General features: G+C 37.2%; 3 protein-coding genes and 1 pseudogene across 3 annotated transcripts; 2 read left to right on the forward strand and 2 right to left on the reverse strand.

Annotated features, from left to right (window-relative positions):
• Window positions 1–725: 725 nt before the first annotated feature.
• On the reverse strand, window positions 726–2,448 carry LOC126688532 (UDP-glycosyltransferase 90A1-like; annotated as a pseudogene).
• Window positions 2,449–5,759: 3,311 nt separating this feature from the next.
• LOC126690124 (uncharacterized) lies at window positions 5,760–7,088 on the forward strand. Its single transcript, XM_050385256.1, has one exon. The coding sequence runs from the start codon at window positions 5,760–5,762 to the stop codon at window positions 7,086–7,088; it is 1,329 nt and encodes a 442-aa protein (XP_050241213.1).
• Window positions 7,089–12,087: 4,999 nt separating this feature from the next.
• LOC126688534 (uncharacterized) lies at window positions 12,088–13,931 on the forward strand. The gene is made up of 2 exons (XM_050383256.1): window positions 12,088–12,655; window positions 13,719–13,931. Exons 1-2 carry the CDS (start codon window positions 12,123–12,125, stop codon window positions 13,873–13,875), a joined length of 690 nt encoding a protein of 229 aa, XP_050239213.1. The 5' UTR covers window positions 12,088–12,122; the 3' UTR covers window positions 13,876–13,931.
• Window positions 13,932–14,458: 527 nt separating this feature from the next.
• LOC126688533 (uncharacterized) lies at window positions 14,459–18,257 on the reverse strand. The gene is made up of 7 exons (XM_050383255.1): window positions 17,793–18,257; window positions 17,311–17,380; window positions 17,001–17,056; window positions 16,782–16,857; window positions 16,643–16,679; window positions 14,839–14,953; window positions 14,459–14,758 (listed from the first exon to the last, which is right to left on the reverse strand). The coding sequence occupies exons 1-7, from the start codon at window positions 18,071–18,073 to the stop codon at window positions 14,533–14,535; spliced, it is 861 nt and encodes a 286-aa protein (XP_050239212.1). The 5' UTR covers window positions 18,074–18,257; the 3' UTR covers window positions 14,459–14,532.
• Window positions 18,258–18,698: the final 441 nt, after the last annotated feature.

Genomic DNA, 18,698 nt, shown 5'->3' on the forward strand with positions numbered 1-18,698 from the left:
CCCAAATTAAGGATCTTTTCTCTATATTTAGTCAACCATAGGGCTTATATAATCAACTCAAGTCCTTGATTTTAGCCCAAATCTAGGATCTTTTCTCTGTGATTAGTCAACAATAGGGTCTATATCATTATAATCAACTCAAAAAAAAAAAAAAAAAAAAAAAAAAAAAACTGTAATTAGTAAACAATGGGATCTATCAACAAGTGAAAAGCATTGTGTACTGGGTGTGGTCTTTTTTTTATCCTAACAATAATATTCATCTCCTATTTTTAGCTCAGAAAACTCAAACAACCCTCAGTGTTGGTAAATGGTAATGTACCTTAGACATGTTAACCCTCTGTAAAATCTACCATTGTTTTGAATGATTAGAAGACAACTTTCCAGTTAGACATGATAAGTTATTAAGGCACTTGTTGTAACATTCTACATAAACTTGCCTAAATTATAGGGATGAAAAGTTGTATAAGAAAGATCTAAAAAATTATTTTAAGAATTTAGCATAATTTAATTGGGGTCGGCTCCAATATTAGAGGCAATGACCTAAAGTATGCAAGGAAAGTGCGAGTCTATTGTGTGAAAAAAAATTGTAATAATAGTTGTTTGGTATATCTTATTACACAAGCCCTATTATACATGCACACTTCCTTTTGAAATTAAGTTTTAAAAACACAATTTCAGTCTATATGGCCATGTATGTTTGTTGAGTGTGTATGTGTACAATAGGAGACCAAAAAACCCCTGGATTGCATCAAATAGGTAAGTAGCCGATATTTAGATATTGACTCTTGGTGTTGTTCTACTAAAGTTATTTAATACAACACTACACAAATTAAGTGGAGAAGTCGCAAATTATTCCGTGCTTAATTAGATACAATGAAATAAGCTATGATATTATATATATGCACCTGATGATCATGTCTTATTGCCACATATCAAAACCCAGTCACATTATATATATGCGCCTGATGATCATGTCTTCTTGCCACATATCTCATCAACGAGCAAGTCCAATGTGCACTTGGACGATCCAGCCTCCTCCATAGTTTTCTTGGCCATCTGTGCCACCTCTTTGCTCTTCCTCACCTCCTTACCTTTCTCTTCTTCCATCAACTCCTTCACCATTTTCTCTAACCCCTCCCACTTCACAAACCCTCTCACTGACCCATTACATGTCTCAACCCTCAGTCCCACCTTTATCTCTTCCACAACCATTCTTGCATTCAAAGGTTGCTCTGCCATCATAGGCCATGCAAGGATTGGAACCCCAGCACATATGCTCTCCAACACAGAATTCCATCCACAGTGACTTAAAAACCCTTGCACACTCTCATGCATCAAAATCTCCCTTTGGTCAACCCATTCTCTCACTAAAATTCCTCTATCTTTCACTCTCTCTTCAAACTTGTCATCTGAAATCTCTGACTCACTTTTTCTTATCACCCACAAGAAATTCACTTTGGATTCCTCCAACCCAATTGCTATTTCTTTGAGTTGTGCAGGTGAAATCTGTGTCTGAGACCCAAAGGCTATATACAGAACTGAGTTTCCTTGCTCAAGCTTCTTGTCGAGCCACTGAACCCATATGGGCTTATAATTATTGTGGGCTTCATTTCTAACCTTTGGTGGTTCAGCTAGGCATAAGGGTCCCACAGACCAAGCCTTGGGTATATATTTACGATTAAAAAAATCAACAAACAAAGGTTCAAGCTCATTGAAGCTATTGAATATAATACCATAGCTATTCTTTGTTGCTGTGATTGCTTTCATGGTGAACTCAAATTTCAGACCCTTTGGCTCCGGTTCAGTAAATGGGGGCTCAAAGTCATTTCTAGTAACTCTAATTCATGGAAAAGGAGTGACTGTTATTAACTCGTCGTCTAACTCGGCTCCAAAGAGAAGCCTATCATTAGCCACAGCTCTGGAGATTGACAAAGAGTAATAGCTCATACCATTGAACACCAATCGTGGGATGTTGAACTTGGAGGCAGACTCTAGAGTCCACTAAAGGAACCCATCAGATACCATGAAGCTGACATGTGGAAGAGTCTGGAGCGCTTGTTCGAAGTCAGTTTGCATGACCTTTGTAGCGTTAGCAAATGAATGGAATAGGGAGATTGAAGGCAGTTTTTCAGTGCTCTCGATTCCAGCAGGGATATCAGGCACGTTGTGAGAGAAGGGGAGGTCAAGAATGGAGGCTGAAGTGTCATTAAGGGACTCAGATAGGAAGGCATGATTGGCTTGGGTGGTGAAGATGGTCACAGCTAGGCGGCGATGGAGGAGTAAGCGTGTAAGGTGGAGGATTGGTATGATGTGACCTTTGGACATAAAGGGGAAGAGAACCACATGGTGTGGTTGTGCATCAATATCACCACAGATACTAGAACTCATTAAAGTACTTCCTCTCTCTCTCTCTCTCTCTCTCTCTTGCAAGTTATCTAACACTGTTGGGTGATAAACTCAAATAGCATATTTTGGCGTTTTCAACTAGACTTTATTGTCATCTCCACTTACCATGTCCTAAATAAAAAGAAAGAAGAAAGAAGAGACAGAGAATAGACCATCATTGAGTGGGCAAGACATTCTCAATTCAATAATGCTACAATTGAATATAGAAACATTCTACAATATAAAATTACAAAAAAAAAAAAAAAAAAAAAATCTACATTATCAAATTACAAAAGACCGAGCTACTTGGTTCGAGAAATTATAAAGTTCACATGGTGGACAAGTGACGTAATCCACCATTCTACTAAAAAACTTCCATTTGTTTAAAATTGTTGATTAAAAAAGATTTTTAAACAAAAATTAATTACGTACTGATTCAGTAATTTTAAACAAGTGAAAGTTTTTTAGTGGAATGGTGGACAAGTGACGTGATCCAACAGAAGACTCTATAATTTCTCCCATGGTTCACGTGGGTGTGTGTCTTCATCTCTCCTCCATCTCTTCTTCTGTTCTGACTTCTGAGAGCTCAAGGATGAGAGAATGAACGTTCCTCTGTATTTGGTTTCTCTATTTCTTAATGTTTCATTATTATTATACCAGACAAGAAAAAAGAGTGCTATGTACCTCAAGCTAATCGTTATTATTAATTTTAACATAAACTAGATAATATCAATCATTCAAAATTGTAAAAAGTTTTATCAAACATTTTGTCTTTCAATTTTTATTGCAATTATTAATATTCAAACAATTTAAAGATATTAAAAACTCAAAATATTATCTTACATCACATTAGGTAAGAAGTGGGCATGATCGTTTGCGCACATATCCTAATTATCACACCATAATATTGTGAGAGAAAAAAGTTGAGATGGTAAAATAATAAAAAATGTTAAAAGTTTTGATTTGAGATTAAGTAAATTTTTTAACTTTTAATCTCAGCGATCAATAGTGCTCATGGACATTATTTATTATTATATAATATATGCATTATTATAATTTTAAATAATTCGATAGTTAAGGAATGATGGATTGAACCATAGATGTATCTATTGAAAAACTAGTTGAAATATAAGGCATTTAGTGTATATTTGGATAGTGCTGAAAAGCACTTGCGTTTGCATTTCACCTTTTTTTTTTTTTTTTTTTTGAGAAGAGCGTTTCACATTTTCGAATGTGGGACCCATGGTTACAGTGTAGGAAGAGAAAAGTGTTTTCAGCAAAATTATGATTTTTTAGTGGGTCTCGTGCACTGTTCACGGGACCTGTTTTCAATTTTCAGCAATAAGCAGTATCCAAATAGATCATTGGTGACATATTTAGGCATTATATATTCATTACATGCAGGTCACATGCAATTATATTTAAATATATAATTTGAAATATTGGGCCATTTTGGGTGGTTGGGAGTATCATGATCAAATTAGAGAAATTTTGACAGGCTGGTTAGTAGGTACGATGTTAATGTTAATTATTGAGCGATTGTATCGTGATTCATGTGAAGTAATCAAATGGAAGATAATCTCTAGAAGGGACTCAATTGGGCATATTTTGATCGGGCATGGATCTCGCAAAATTGACCAGTAATTTAATTTTCTTGGATTGGTTTTGAGTCAAATTTACCTTTCCTGAAGCTGAAAAAATGCAGGAAAATATGATGCTTAATTGATATGGCAATCTGGAGGTTGCCACTTCATTTCACGTCACAATTGTGAAAGTTTCTCCTCTCTAGGGTCAGAGGGTGCTCCTTCTTCCCCTAGGTCGTAGAATTTGCAGTCCCTTCTTTGTAGGAGTATTTTCGTCCCTTTGGTAATAGTGTTACCTTAGGTTTTGTGGGTTTTTTTCTTCGTGGGGATTGGGAAACACTCTTAGAAATGGACGACCTCACTAAAGCATGGAGTTGTCTAAATCTTACAGACCAGGAAGGGGATAACCTTCGCCTGAATGAAGAAGAGGCAGAACCAGAATTCACTCTTGCAGCAAAGCTTTTGACCAAACGGGTGTTAAACATTGAAGCTATTGCAAAGACTTTCAACCCGATATGGAGATCGAGAAATGGTTTCAAGGTTAAAAAAGAGGATGACCACTTCGTGTTATTCACTTTCGACAACCATGAGGAGATGGAAAAAATCTTAGCGTTAGAGCCATGGAGTTTTGACAAACACCTAGTGGTGTTACAGCGGTATGAAAAGGATGTTGATTTATGTGATATGAATTTTAACATGGTAAATTTTTGGGTTCAAGTACATGAAATACCAGTTAGATTCAGAACTCAAAAGATAGCAGAAAAAATATGTGAGACTATAGGCACGGTTAGCAGCTCAGCAGATAACACAGAGGTAGAAGGAGATGGTTTCATTCGGGTTCGAGTCAGGGTTGATGTATCCAAACCATTGTGTCATGGACATGTCATATCACTTGAAAATGGCAGGAGTTATGGGTGTCCTTCAAATACGAACGCCTCCCCAACCTTTGTTACTGGTGTGGTTGCCTCACACACGCGGATAAAGATTGCGATCTATGGATTGATAGCGAAGGAACTTTACAATTGGAAACTCAACAATATGGTCCATGGATACGTGCACAGCCCTTCACGTGAACGCGAAAGAATGTAGTCGTGGTCCCTGGATTTTACTCCAAAAAAAGCAACTCGACCAAGGCAGCGCCTTCAAACCAGAGCAGGAAACCACCAGTGGTGGTGGTTCGTAAGGGGGGTCCGTCACCTGAGATCATACGGTCAGAAAAGGAAAGGAATGTGCAATCAGTTACCACGGATTCTGCTCCAGATATTCAGGGAGAAGATCCGTTATTTCCAAATCAAACTCCCACAGTCCAGCTATATCCAAATATAGCAGACCCGGCATTTATGGCAGAGAAAAAATCTGATGAGATATTTGAAGAGCAAATTCAGGAGATAGACCGTGAATTGGGTAAGTTTGAGGCCAACAGGGAGACTTCTCAGGACAAACAGGGGGAAAACAATAAGGAAAATAATCTGGAGTTTTTGAAAATTAATGAGGAAGGCTCTTCCACAAAAGTGTACTCACGTGCACACAATTCCCATCCCCTAAAGTGCCGTCCAGCATCAGCATTAGCTGATATTTCAAACAGTCCAGAACTTAATACAAGAAGATGGAAAAGAATCAACCGGCAGAAACTGAATCAGGTATTGTGATGGAGGATGCAGTAGGGGAAAAAAGAAGTGGCAGAGAGGAGGATCAACCAAAGTTACTGAAGAAATTGAAACTAGTTTCTCGGGTGGATGAAGTAGTAACAAACATATTGGCGGAGGCTGGTTCCCAGCCCCGCCAGAATCAATGAGTCTCTTATGTTGGAACTGTCGGGGGCTTGGGAACCAACGAACAGAAAATCAACTCGTGGATATGGTGCGGGCAAAAGATCCCTCTGTTGTGTTTATAGCTGAAACATGGACGGATGAAACAAGGCTAATTTTAGTTCAAGATAAAATAAAGTTCAAACATAAATTTGTGGTGCCAAGAAGAAATAAGGCGGGTGGAATGGTAATTTTCTGGAAAGAGGATTTTGACTTAAGCTTTGAAACTTTCTCAAAAAATCATATAGATACAATTGTGAATAAGAACAAGGATGATGAATGGAGATTTACAGGATTTTATGGAGAACCTGATACACAGAATAGACATAAGGCATGGGCTCGTTTAAAGAGTTTGAAAGCAAGGGGATCTGCACCTTGGATTTGTGCGGGAGACTTTAATGAGATAACAAAACAATCAGAGAAAAGGGGAGGTAGACTTCGGCCACATGGACAGATGCAAGCTTTTAGAGAGGTACTTGATGAATGCGGCTTTATTGATTTGGGATTTGTGGGGTCAGAATTTACATGGCATAAGCACTTTGCGGATTACACAGTGTGGGAGCGCCTTGATAAAGCTGTGGCAACTTCGGACTGGCTGTCTTTATTTCCGGATACCAAAATCTATCACTTGGAGGCAGATGCATCTGATCATAGACCTATTTTGATTGTGCCGGATGGGATGAATTGTTCACAACAGAGACCGTTTAGATTCGAGCAGATGTGGCTGACTGAACAAGGCTGCTCAGACACAGTACAAGCTGTGTGGCAGCGGGACAATGGGGAAAATGAGGTTTTAAAGGTGATACGTAAGGTGGATGAGTGTGGGAAGGAGCTAACCAAATGGAGTAAAAAAAATTTCAAAAATGTGAGGAAAGAATTGGAAAAAACAAGGAAGTTATTGGCAAAAGCAGAGCTGGTTGCGATGAATGGGGGCAGCAACAAAAGGATGAAATACTTAGAAAAACAAATCCTCACACTCCTTGACCGTGAGGCAAAAATGTGGGCTCAAAGATCAAAAGTGCAATGGCTTCGTGATGGTGACAAGAACACTCGCTTTTTCCATAGTAAAGCAACACAGAGAAGAAGAAGAAATTACATCAAAGGGTTATTTGATGAAAATGGTCAATGGTGCACTCACCCAAGCCGTGTGACTGATACTGTAGTCCAATTTTATCAAAAACTCTTTACCTCCTGTGCACCGGTGGACTTTGAGGAGATTTTGGAGCAAATACCTACAAAAGTTACAGAAGACATGAATGTGGAGTTGCTAAAGGAGTTTACTGCAGATGAGGTTGAAAATGCTTTAAAATAGATGGCACCCTTAAAATCCCCTGGCCCTGACGGTATGCCACCACTTTTTTACCAAGGATATTGGTCTTTGGTAGGTCCCGAGGTAACATAAGCAATCTTGTTGTATTTAAATTCAGGTACTCTGCCTAATGCACTCTGTCACTCCTTTATTACTTTAATTCCTAAAGTAAAAAATCCTGAATATGTCTCACAATATCGACCTATCTGCCTTAGTAATGTTCTTTTTAGAGTTTTTTCAAAGGTGTTGGCAAACAGGTTGAAACAAATTATGCCACAGCTTGTCTCTGATCATCAAAGTGCTTTCATGGCGGATCGATTAATTTCAGACAACATCATGGTGGCTTTTGAGACTCTACACTACATGAGAAATCACTCATCGGGTAACACAGGGTACATGGCTTTGAAGTTGGACATGAGTAAGACATACGATAGGGTGGAGTGGCCATACATGGAGAAACTGATGCGGAAAATGGGTTTTGCAGAGGCATGGGTTAAATTGATGATGAAGTGTATTTCGACAGCCACATACTCAGTTTTAATAAATGGGGAACCCCAAGGGCACATTACCCCAACTAGAGGCCTTAGACAAGGCGACCCTCTCTCCCCTTATTTATTTCTTTTATGCACAGAGGGTTTTCATGGGTTGTTGAAAAAAGCTAATACTTTGGGTGACATAAGGGGGGTTTCGATTTGCTGGAATGGTCCTAGACTAACCCACCTTCTTTTTGCAGACGATAGTCTTATCTTCTACAGGGCAAAAGAAAGTGAGTGTCAGAAGTTATTGGAAGTCTTAACCAAGTATGAAGGTGCATCGGGGCAGCAAATAAATAGAGACAAAACCACTCTATTCTTCAGTAAATCAACCTCTCAGGATATGCAAAACAAAATCAAAACCGCTCTTGGAGTGCCGGTGGTGCAGCAATATGAAAAGTACTTGGGCCTACCATCTTTCATTGGTCGAAGAAAAAAAGAGAGCTTTGACAATATCAAGCAAAGGGTGTGGAAAAAATTGCAAGGGTAGGAAGGGAAATTACTATCTCAGGCGGGAAGGGAGATTCTAATCAAGGCAGTGGCACAAGCTTTGCCTACTTACGCGATGTCATGTTTCAAGCTACTAATCGGATTGTGCCATGATATTGAGACTTTGGTTAAAAAATTTTTTTGGGGTCAAAGAGGAGAGAGCAGAAAGGTCCATTGGACAAAGTGGGAGGAGCTTTGCAAACCAAAGACACAAGGGGGATGGGTTTCAAAGATCTTTCAAGATTCAATGATGCACTACTCGCAAAGCAAACTTGGAGACTCTTGCATGATAAAACATCACTGTTTTATAGAGTTTTCAAAGCCAAGTATTTTCCCAACTGCACAATTATGGAAGCCACAAATCCTAACTCAGCCTCATATGCATGGAAAAGCATAATTAAGGGCAGGGAAGTAATACAAAGGGGTGCGGTTTGGAGGATTGGAGATGGATGCTCAGTTTCAATTTGGGGTACACGTTGGTTGCCTGCAAAGCACTCCCCAAAAATTATCTCACCATGTACAAGAGCTTTGGCAGATGCTAAAGTTAGTGCTCTTTTGGATTTTGAAAACAGAGCTTGGAAGGAAGATGTGCTGGAGGAAAATCTACTGAGTTTTGAAGCGGAGATGATCAAAAAAATCCCCTTGAGCCACACGGACCAGGCAGACACCCTCACCTGGCCTTTCACCCCTACTGGGGAGTACACGGTCAAGTCAGGGTACACTTTCTTGCAACAAGAGTACCATTCATCTCAACCTGGTCAATCTGATCTGGAGTCTCTAAAACCTCTCTGGAAGTCTATATGGAGTTTACAGGTTCCGAGTAAGGTGAAAAATTTTATTTGGTGGGCATCAAAAAATTCTTTACCTACAAAGACGAACCTGATGAAGAGGAAAGTCATTGATGATAACCTTTGTGAGCAATGCAAAGACCAAAGAGAGGACGTGGTCCATGCACTATATCACTGTCCAAAGCTGTGTGGACTGTGGGCAGATGTGCAGCTCTGGAATCATAGTTGCCTAAAGCAGGCGACATCTTTTATTGATCTAATTGGTTGTGTTTTTGCAAATAACAGGGACCCAACACTCTTCTCCATGGTGGCGTGGGCAATCTGGAATCGGAGAAATAACCTTCGCCTCGGAAAACCAGCAGCTCCACTCAACGAGCTGATAACTCAAGCACAAGATAGGATGCGTGAATTTAAGCTCTACAACTTCTCAACCATCATCCCAGTGGCCTGACCACCAACCAGTTGGCAAGCACCGAGCAGCAACATTTACAAAGTTAATTTCGATGGCGCTCAGTTTGCAGCAGAAAATAGCGCCGGCTTGGGAGTGGTTATCCGCAACTCAGAGGGCCAAGTCATGCTCTCTCTTTCGGAAAAAACCACACCTCCCTTTACGGCTATCGAAGTGGAAGCAATGGCAGCAAGGAGGGCTTTGAAGCTAGCACTAGAGACCGGGTTTCAGCAGATAACCTTGAAAGGGGACTCGCAGATACTTATCTCAGCACTAGTAAACAACACTCACTCTCTGTCAAGTTTTGGTCACATACTGAAGGACATTCAGTTTCTTGCCTCATGTTTCTCAAAAATAAACTACTCTCATGTGTGTAGGCATTGTAATACTGTAGCTCACTCTTTAGCAAGAAGGGCAATTTATTTATCTCAAATGCAAGTCTGGATGGAGGATGTACCACCAGATATTCTTTCTGTACTCCAGGCCGATTTAACTGGCCTTCCTACTAAATAAGAGTTTTGGTCTTCTTTCTCAAAAAAAAAAAAAAAAAAAAAAAAAAATTTGATATGGCAATCCAGAGAATATGATGCTTGCTGGATATTAATATATATTCATATTTAGTATGTATCACTGTATAATTATATATTGCATGCTTCGTAAGGAAAATAATTTTTGTAGAAAAAGTTACATGAAACATTAGAACTTCTAGAAAATGGTAGGAATTGTCAATACACTTTTAAGTTGTAACTAATATATTTGGGAAAATGTTAACCAATGTGAGCATTGGTTTAAGAGTTATTTTTAGAAATATTTTATTGGGAGAATGATAAAATAATAAATATTATTAACAGCTTTTTATATTTTTCATAAAAGTAATGTCAAAAATTTTCTATTATGATTTATTAATAATTGCCTTAAGGGCATCCGTTAACATGACTCATATATTTATGATAATTTATATTAGTTGATTTGAATCGGGTTTTGGAGGTTAGTTTGGAGATGACCTATGCATTTGAGAGTAAATATATTTAGAGTGATTAAGGCCCATTTGGTAATATTATTCTAGTAATATTGTTTAAGTGTTATGAAAGTATGTGTAAATGAAAAAGTGTTATAGAAACACGTGTTATGTTGTTTAACACCATAACCAAAGAAGCCCTAGATTTATGTGTTTCATACCAATGTTGTTAAAAGCGCATTTAGGTGCTCTTAAAGCTTAAGGGCTCGTTTAGTACGTATGTTTAAATAACAGTTTTTAATTTTTTTAGAAATATGTGTGGATGAAAAAGTGTGTAAAAATGCGTATAATGTTATTTAAAAACTGAAAATATGTGTTTAAAATTATGTGTGTGTTTGGAAAAAATTAAAAAGCCAACTTATTTTAGTATTCAGCTTATTTTTGCTACTATTTATGGGTCTCACTGCACTTTTTGGTAGTATTCATGGGTCCTAGTACTGTACTATTTCAGCTAACTTCTACATTTATTTACCGTACTTTCAGCAAAAAATTTTCAGTTTCAACAAAATAAGCGGATCCCGAACTGATATACCCAACAACCCCTACAACTTCCAAATCCTAAAATCTAAAATATTTTGTTCAAAGCGAAACTCGTTTAAAGAAGCGTCTGATCAGGCTATCAGCATGCTTTTCAGATGTTTTTTCCAAAGCACATAGGCATAGCACAGCTAGTAAATGGAAGATAACTATTAAAGTAAAGTCTAGAATTTCTTACACAAACTGTGTAAAATGGCTTGTGTGTACTGTGTACAGCAACATTTTCCCTTAAATAGATGCCACAATGATGATAGTCAATGTTTAATTAAATGTTGACCCCGTGATAAAATCCAGTATGCTTATTTTCAAATTAATTACTAAGATTAAAAATTATAGAAACTCTATGGGATGGGATTACCTTCATAATTATATATAAATAAATAAAATAAAATAAAATCTCCTTAAGAACTCTAGGGAAACTTAATCCAATGCTTTATTTTAATTGAAAACTCTTTAGTTTACATGGTAAACGAGATTATATTGGTTTGAAATTAAGGAAGTGATCATTGATTAGACACAAATAAAAAAAATGCATTTTATTGTTTAGTGTATTAGGAGATTACAAATTTTCCTACATTAGTTTTAGAAAAATCCGACTTCTACAATACTTTCACAATAAATCGTAGGTGGTAAGTTGTTATTGGTTTTAATTTGAATTCACAACTAAAATGATTTTTTTTCTCAACTCATAACAACTAATAATAACCTACTACTTAAGATTTGTTATGAAAATGTTGTATGTATAGCATTTCTCTAACTTTTAAGTCATCACCATCACATTTATTATCATATAAGTTTGTAGATGTTTTGTAGTGTAAAATTAATTAGTAGTAGTAGACTTGACATTTTATTTTATTGAAGAACACATTTAGACATTTATTTATTATGTTTTGAAATTATCAACCAAAAAAAATCACATTCATTGTAACTGTAATGTTTACGGTCTTCATTTTTTTTTTTTTTTGGGGTAGTAAATTGGTTTTTTGTGTTAGAGCTTGACCGGGTCTCGAGGTTGAAGTTTCGAAAACAAACACATCCAAATTTAGCATGGAAACGAAGCAGAACCAGATCGTTATTCACATGATGTAAGCTAATTAAAAATTTGTTAATAGTTGTCCATCTCGATAAACACATCGAAAATCATGACTTACCGCTTATTATATTATTACACACTTCCTAGCTCCTTCCAAAGCCTTTGTGTAGTGTTTGTTAATAATTCGGTCGATGATCAATAATATCAACAGTACTGGAGGAGGGCCATGCACGGCCCCCATGCAAGGTGGTGGTAGCGGGAACGGTACCGGCAACCCTCCGGCGTTGCGGAAGGTAATGGTGGTGGCAGAGCCAAACCGTGAGTCTGTAGTTGCATTGCAATATGCTCTTTCACATGTATTGTTTGAGCAAGATGAATTGATTCTTCTTCACGTTGAGAATCAAAACCCATCATGGAAATACACATTCTCTACGTTTCTTAAAAGGCCTAGTGTAGGCTCATCATCCTCATCATCTTCTTCATCCTCAAACATGGGATCCTCGGAAGGAGGTGGATCATGTGGAGCTGTGCCTGTGGATGTGGATTTTCTTGAAGAAATGAAGAGTGCATGTAAGGTTGCTCATCCTAAAGTTAGAGTCCGTGTAGAGAGGGTGGAAATGGAAGGCAAGGACAAGGCAAATACTATTCTTTTCCAAAGCCACCAACTTGGGATCGATGTCATAGTTATAGGGCAGCGCCGGAGTCTTTCAACAGCAATATTAGGGTGAGTTTTTAGAGTAACGTATCTTTTAGTTTTAATTTCACGTTACAATATGTATGGTGGATAGAAATTCAAGTTATTCTAATATTTCCTATCAAAAAGAAAGAAAAAAAAAATGTTCTAATAATATTACATGGTTCAGAATTTGAATAACAAGAAACGAAAATTGTTTTCTACATGGATTAACTTTCTTTTTCTTTTTGTAATTGGATAAATGTCATGTAAAATATCATCTTACACTCATTTTACAATTAAAAACCACAATTAATGTGTTGATGTACACATTTGATATGGAGAAAAGGAAATATCCACATTTAAAATATGAAAGTAGATGTTAAAATGTAAATGTGAGAGTATCATTATCTTAAAAATAAAAGCTAGGCACAATTTTCCTACCATATATAAAGCAAAGATTATTATAAACCATTAATGATTAAAGAATGCATGTTACTTGCTAATGAATTTTAGGATAACCAGTACTTTCCTCTCTGATTGAGAGACATGCTTCAACAGTTAAACATAATAATATAAAACAAAAAAATGGTATGATAGAAAAATTGTTTACTTCCACCGTACACCTCTTAAACTTAACTCCATTTCCTGCTATCTATTCATTTGAATTTTATGAAAAAAAAAAGAGCGAGCACCCATTGCAGGTGAATTTCACAACACTATTTTGAAGAGTAATACTAGAGACAACAATTTTCACAACAGTTGTTTTAACAAGTTATTATTAATTCTCATATGGACCCACCACTAAAACTACTTTATTATCTATCATTATCAACTAGTTACCTTAGACAATTGTAAAATTTGTTATGAATTTTGTTGCGCCTCTAAACCAATTGCATTTTGAAACCAAACATGGTTTCCAACCTAGCAAACAGAAAAGTTGTTTCCTAGTCCTCGGAAAGCTCATTTTGGTTTCAAGAAACAATTTGTAGTTCTAAACTTACACAAATTAATTCTTGTTTATATTTTTTTTCTTAACAACTTCTACAAAATTTTAGACTGTGAACACAAATTATTTCCTAATCATTTATTGCATCTCTTTGTGTACCAACAGACATAAGCGGCCTCTTAGAGGAACAAAAGTGGTAGACACGGCAGAGTACCTGATCGAGAATAGCAAGTGCACCTGTGTTGCAGTGCAGAAAAAGGGCCAAAATGCAGGCTTTCTTCTCAATACAAAAACCCACAGGAATTTCTGGCTCCTGGCGTAAGCACTCAAATCTATTCAAGAGTCGCTCGCACTTCTTCAAGTTCTCTGTATGGCAGACAATTGGCTCTATTCAGTTGATGTTTAATAGAAAAGCTTGACTGCTTTGAGTTCAAGGAATCAGCTGACTGTTAGATTGACTGAAATGGATGTCTCTCATTGCTTTCCTTTAGCTATGAAGTGAACCATATGCATGATTTTTCTCTACATCCAATGCAAGAAGATTGTATATATTTGCAACAGGCAGTCTCTTGATAACTGACCATACAAAAATAAGATTGAAGCCAACTTTACTTTTCCTTTCTCTTCTTAAATAACTTTTGGGCATTTTTTTAAATAAATAATTTGATAGTTTGATAGTTACACCAATAGAGTAGGGAGGATTTAAACCTGGACATTCTCGTTGGAATTACAAGAATGTGTCAATGGAGTTACAAGCCTCTTCATCTTTTCGGCCATTGAGAAATGAAGCAATTTACTTTTATGATATTTAGTATTTTGGGGGGGGGGGGGAGATGGGGGTTCTAAAAAGAAAAACATTAGGGAATTATGGCACATTGCGTTAGATATGGCCTTAGAGCCATGTAAGATAAGGGCACAAGAAAGCATGAGAGCCATTTTATAGGACAACGCTTTTGATCATGACAAAAAGAATAGAACTTTAAAGTTCATCACGCATAGGTCTATCTAAAGGAACATCCACCCTATGAACTGCATTGTCATTTATGCCATTTGCGAAAGCCCCACCTCCAATCTTGGCTTGTCCCACCATACCAGCTTTTATGGCAGCAGTAACCTTTTGCTGCAACTTTAGTATCCCAAATCGCTTTGAGACAACATAAAGAACAGCACAAGAGAACAAGAAAAACCCAACTGCAAGTATCACCCTGTTCGGAGAAAGATTCAGTATGGACTCATGCAAATGAAGATAATTAGTCATCAGAGAAAAATACAGTTTCTTCTTTACCTATCAAGGACATCTTGACGTTGCATTGTAGAGAGTAGGTTCCGGGTTCGCATCAACAACGAGCGTTGCCCTTTGTATTCACTTTCAGCCTTCTTTAATACTCCGGTTGATTCCTCTACAGATCCAACCAAACAAACACAGAACAAAGTCATGTCCCAAGTTCTTGTAAACGATTTATGTTCTTTTCTTTCTTGTTTCTGACAAAGTATGGTCTACGTTCATATACTAGGAAGCAATACAATCACATAAAACTTTGGCTAAAAATTTCTAATAAATATGCATCTTGTGAGCATCTAACCAAAAAGAAGAAAGAAAACAGCATCACAAGATAAATCATAGGGGAAACATTGAACAAACAAATCACACAAAACTATACAACAAAATATTAAACTAAATTGCATCATCCTCATGGTGAAGCCTATATGATGACAAATCTGTCTCTTTGTCATTATTCACTTCAGGAGGATCTTTTTTTTTTTTAGATGACATAGGAGAACTTCACTTAGATTAGTTGTAGTCACAGAGCATATTGTACAATAATCCTCACTGCTAATCAAACTCCTAAGGGCAACTGACCCCACCCACCAGAACTAGTTACCAGCTAATATAGGGGCTTTTCACCCTTAATGGGCTAAGCAGTTTATCCTCATGCCCAGGAGGTCACCTTAGGAGGATTATTCTATAACCTTTGCATAGGCTCCCAGTTTCTCATGATAGATCACTAGGTGAATCTGTGAAATTGGAGGTGGATAAATGGGGTTACAGCCATAGGCCTAACCACATGACTATTTTGAAGAAACTATAACCTCATCACTAGATCCAAACTAAAAACCAAAATCCAAGTCATTATTATCCAGATACATGAATTTAAGGGACAAAACCCACGTTTTTTTTTTTTTTTTGTTTGCATAATTGCACCTCAATTCTATTCCATCAGACCAAATTTCCTGTCCTTAAGTCCGTGTGTGTAATTTGATAACAAACATAACGTATATATTGTTCTTTCAGCAAGCAAAAGAAAGAAAAAAGAAAATATTGTGCTTTACTTGTTAGAGCTACAACTTCCAACTAGTTGTGTAGGCTTCCCAAAAACAAATCATAATACTCAAGATAAAAATGAGCCAAGCACTTACTTCTTACACACACTTAAATTCAAGTTTTTGGGATGATCAAAATTTTAGCATCCCCACACAGGATGAACCACAAGAAGATGGCCATAATAAAATTTCACAAGGGAATGGAAAATGATTAAGAATAAAAAATAAAACTGCATAAATCTTCTTACAACTATAACAGGCAGTGGTTACATATTAATAGTTGATTAAAGTAATAAAGGAGAAGAGCTCCAAAGAACAATTTCTTTCAGAAATCTAGGCAATTCATCTTGAAATATGACTGAGTAATGAAGAGGGAGAATCAACCACATACCAAAAGAAAAACCCAGCATCTTTCCTTTGTGATGCAACCCTAATAGAAAATGAATTAACATTTCTACTGCAGCTTCAAATGAATCCCATATATTGGAAGATTCTACTCTTTTTTCCCTAATTGATCATTGGGTTAAAGTAGATTCAACATCATTGCTAAATCATGCAGTCATATCAAAATCATACCACAATTCTTTGATTCCTAAACTATTTAAAATCATTTTTTTTAACATTGTTTATATCAAATCAGAAAGAGTACCCAAACTGATTACCTAAAATACAAGAAACAACCCGGATAAAAGATCAGATCTAATCCAGTATCATTATGATCAAACAATGTTAAATTTATATAAGATGTTGGAATTAAAAGGACGTACCAACAGTCGTGAGTGTGCTTGCACTTCTTTCCACCTCCTATAAGCACAAAAAGATCCAGTGAGTAAATTAATTGCACATCCCACAAAAACACCTATTAGTCTATTACAAAACACGACAAGAAGAACTATAGCTACTAACCTGAACCATCAATTGGCGAGTACGCCGAAGGCTATCAGTGATGCTTTCAGCAGCAGATGTCATTCCAGCCTTTGTCCTGACAGACAATTGTAGATCATACACTACATTAACTAATCCACATTAAAAATATGACGAACTTTGTTGAAGTTCATAAAGTATGCCCAAAATTACAATCCCAGTATTAAATTTGGGAACAAATATATAGAGCATCATACATACTGTAAGTTGCGTCTGCGAATTGTGGACTCTCCTCCACCACCCAGCAATAGCTCTCTCTGCAATTAACACAACTATGTTAAACCAAACCTCATTTCAGAGCTCGCCAATGTGCTCTAACTCAGCTGGAACCTTCTCCCCTCATAAGTTCTAGGGAGACAGTGAGGTCGTGCTCAAGACCCATTTGTGTAAAACAAAATAAAATAAAAACTTACAAGCTTTTCACAAAATGGGTTACTTCAACGGTGGGGTTTTAGAAATATATTTCCTCATTCAATTTTGAGGGGAGAGTATATAACATGGAGTTGATTACCTCTTCCTGAGCAGCTTTCCTCATGTTAGCCTTTGCTTGTAAATTGGCATTTCTCAAACTCTGTCGCAAACTAGCAACAATCACAACAAAACACAAGCATTAATATTGAACATTTTTTTTTCTCTCATCTTTTTCAGCAATTCTAAGAAAACTAATAAAGCACAGGGCATTGTATTTGGTTGCTGAGAAATGGTAAAAGAACAGAGAATTATACTAATTATAGTTGAACTCACTATATTTCATTTCCAACATAATCCTCTAATCAATGCAATCGCTTTTAACTAGTTGGCTTCAAAGTTCAGTTCCTATCAGGCAATTCAATTTATAATTATATATAATAATAAAAAAGGAGAATTCAACAAAAGAGTCCAAATTTTCTTTTTCTCTCTATCCCTTTCCCAGTTCACTTTCCTACATTTTCTCAGCAACCAAACCTAGAGTACAATCTCAAATTTCAGAGAAAGAGGGAGAGGATTGAGTACTTGTGGGATTCGTTTTTCCAGGAATCGAGCAGAGTTGTAGCGGATTGGACTTGATCATCGGTAGGCAACTGTGGCGCGAGAAGATCGAGCCTGAATTGGAGCGAGGAAAGCAAAGCCAAGGCGTCCTGTGCAAGCCCGTTCAATCTCGGAAGCGAATTCGAATTCTGTTCCTCCCTATGTTTACCGTACCCTTCAATCGCCTTTATATGCTCTTTGGCCCGACTATACGCTTCGTCCCATTCCTTCTTCGCCGTTTCTACAGCCTCCACCACCTTGTCCATCCAGATCTAGAAACAAGTCTAATTCCTTTTTTGTTTGGTTGCCGAGAAAATGCGGGAAAATATAAAATGGAGATTTTCTTGGTTCAGAAATAAAAATGATGGGTGGAGAAAGAAGAAAGAAGAGGAAGGGGAGAGAGAGAGAGAGAGAGAGAGAGAGGGTGAAACGCACCGTCTGTACTCGGGATTTTTTAGAAAATAACTACAAAACTCAAACAATATAATTAGTTAAGAAACGTTTCAAACTAATTTGGTATCTAGCCATTCGAGTTTAGAGGACTCGATTTCTAGGTTTGTTATTTATTATTTTGCCATCAGTTGAGGTGGCCAGATTGTCCACGTAGGCGAGAAATCGAGTTCGTTGGACTCGGTTTCTAAGCCTAGAAACCGAGTTCATAAGACTCGATTTTTATACATGTAAATCAAGTCCTCTGAACTCGGTTTCTTTGTATAAAAAACGAGTCCAAGGAGCATCGTTCCATCAGTTCCTAGTCTCATCACTCTCATCCCACAGCAGTATTAGTTCCCCACAGTAACAACATCATGTGGGCGTATCAGTCCCCCCACAGCAGCATCAGTCCCCAGCCCTCCACGTGTCCGTGGGTCCCAGCTGGACCTGTCCCTCCTT

This window comes from Quercus robur, chromosome 6 (genome assembly GCF_932294415.1).
Source record: "Quercus robur chromosome 6, dhQueRobu3.1, whole genome shotgun sequence".
NCBI classification, from domain to species: Eukaryota; Viridiplantae; Streptophyta; class Magnoliopsida; order Fagales; family Fagaceae; genus Quercus; species Quercus robur.

Excerpts from the sequence above, each read along its gene's own strand:
- LOC126690124 (XM_050385256.1), top strand. The coding sequence starts at position 5,760 with ATGAGTCTCTTATGTTGGAACTGTCGGGGGCTTGGGAACCAACGAACA.
- LOC126688533 (XM_050383255.1), bottom strand. The coding sequence starts at position 18,073 with ATGGACAAGGTGGTGGAGGCTGTAGAAACGGCGAAGAAGGAATGGGAC. Across the intron at positions 16,680-16,781 it reads CTCGCCAATTGATGGTTCAG|GAGGTGGAAAGAAGTGCAAG; the intron begins GTTAGTAGCTAT and ends TTGTGCTTATAG. Across the intron at positions 14,954-16,642 it reads AAGCACACTCACGACTGTTG|AGGAATCAACCGGAGTATTA; the intron begins GTACGTCCTTTT and ends TTGGATCTGTAG.
- LOC126688534 (XM_050383256.1), top strand. The coding sequence starts at position 12,123 with ATGATCAATAATATCAACAGTACTGGAGGAGGGCCATGCACGGCCCCC. Across the intron at positions 12,656-13,718 it reads CTTTCAACAGCAATATTAGG|ACATAAGCGGCCTCTTAGAG; the intron begins GTGAGTTTTTAG and ends GTGTACCAACAG.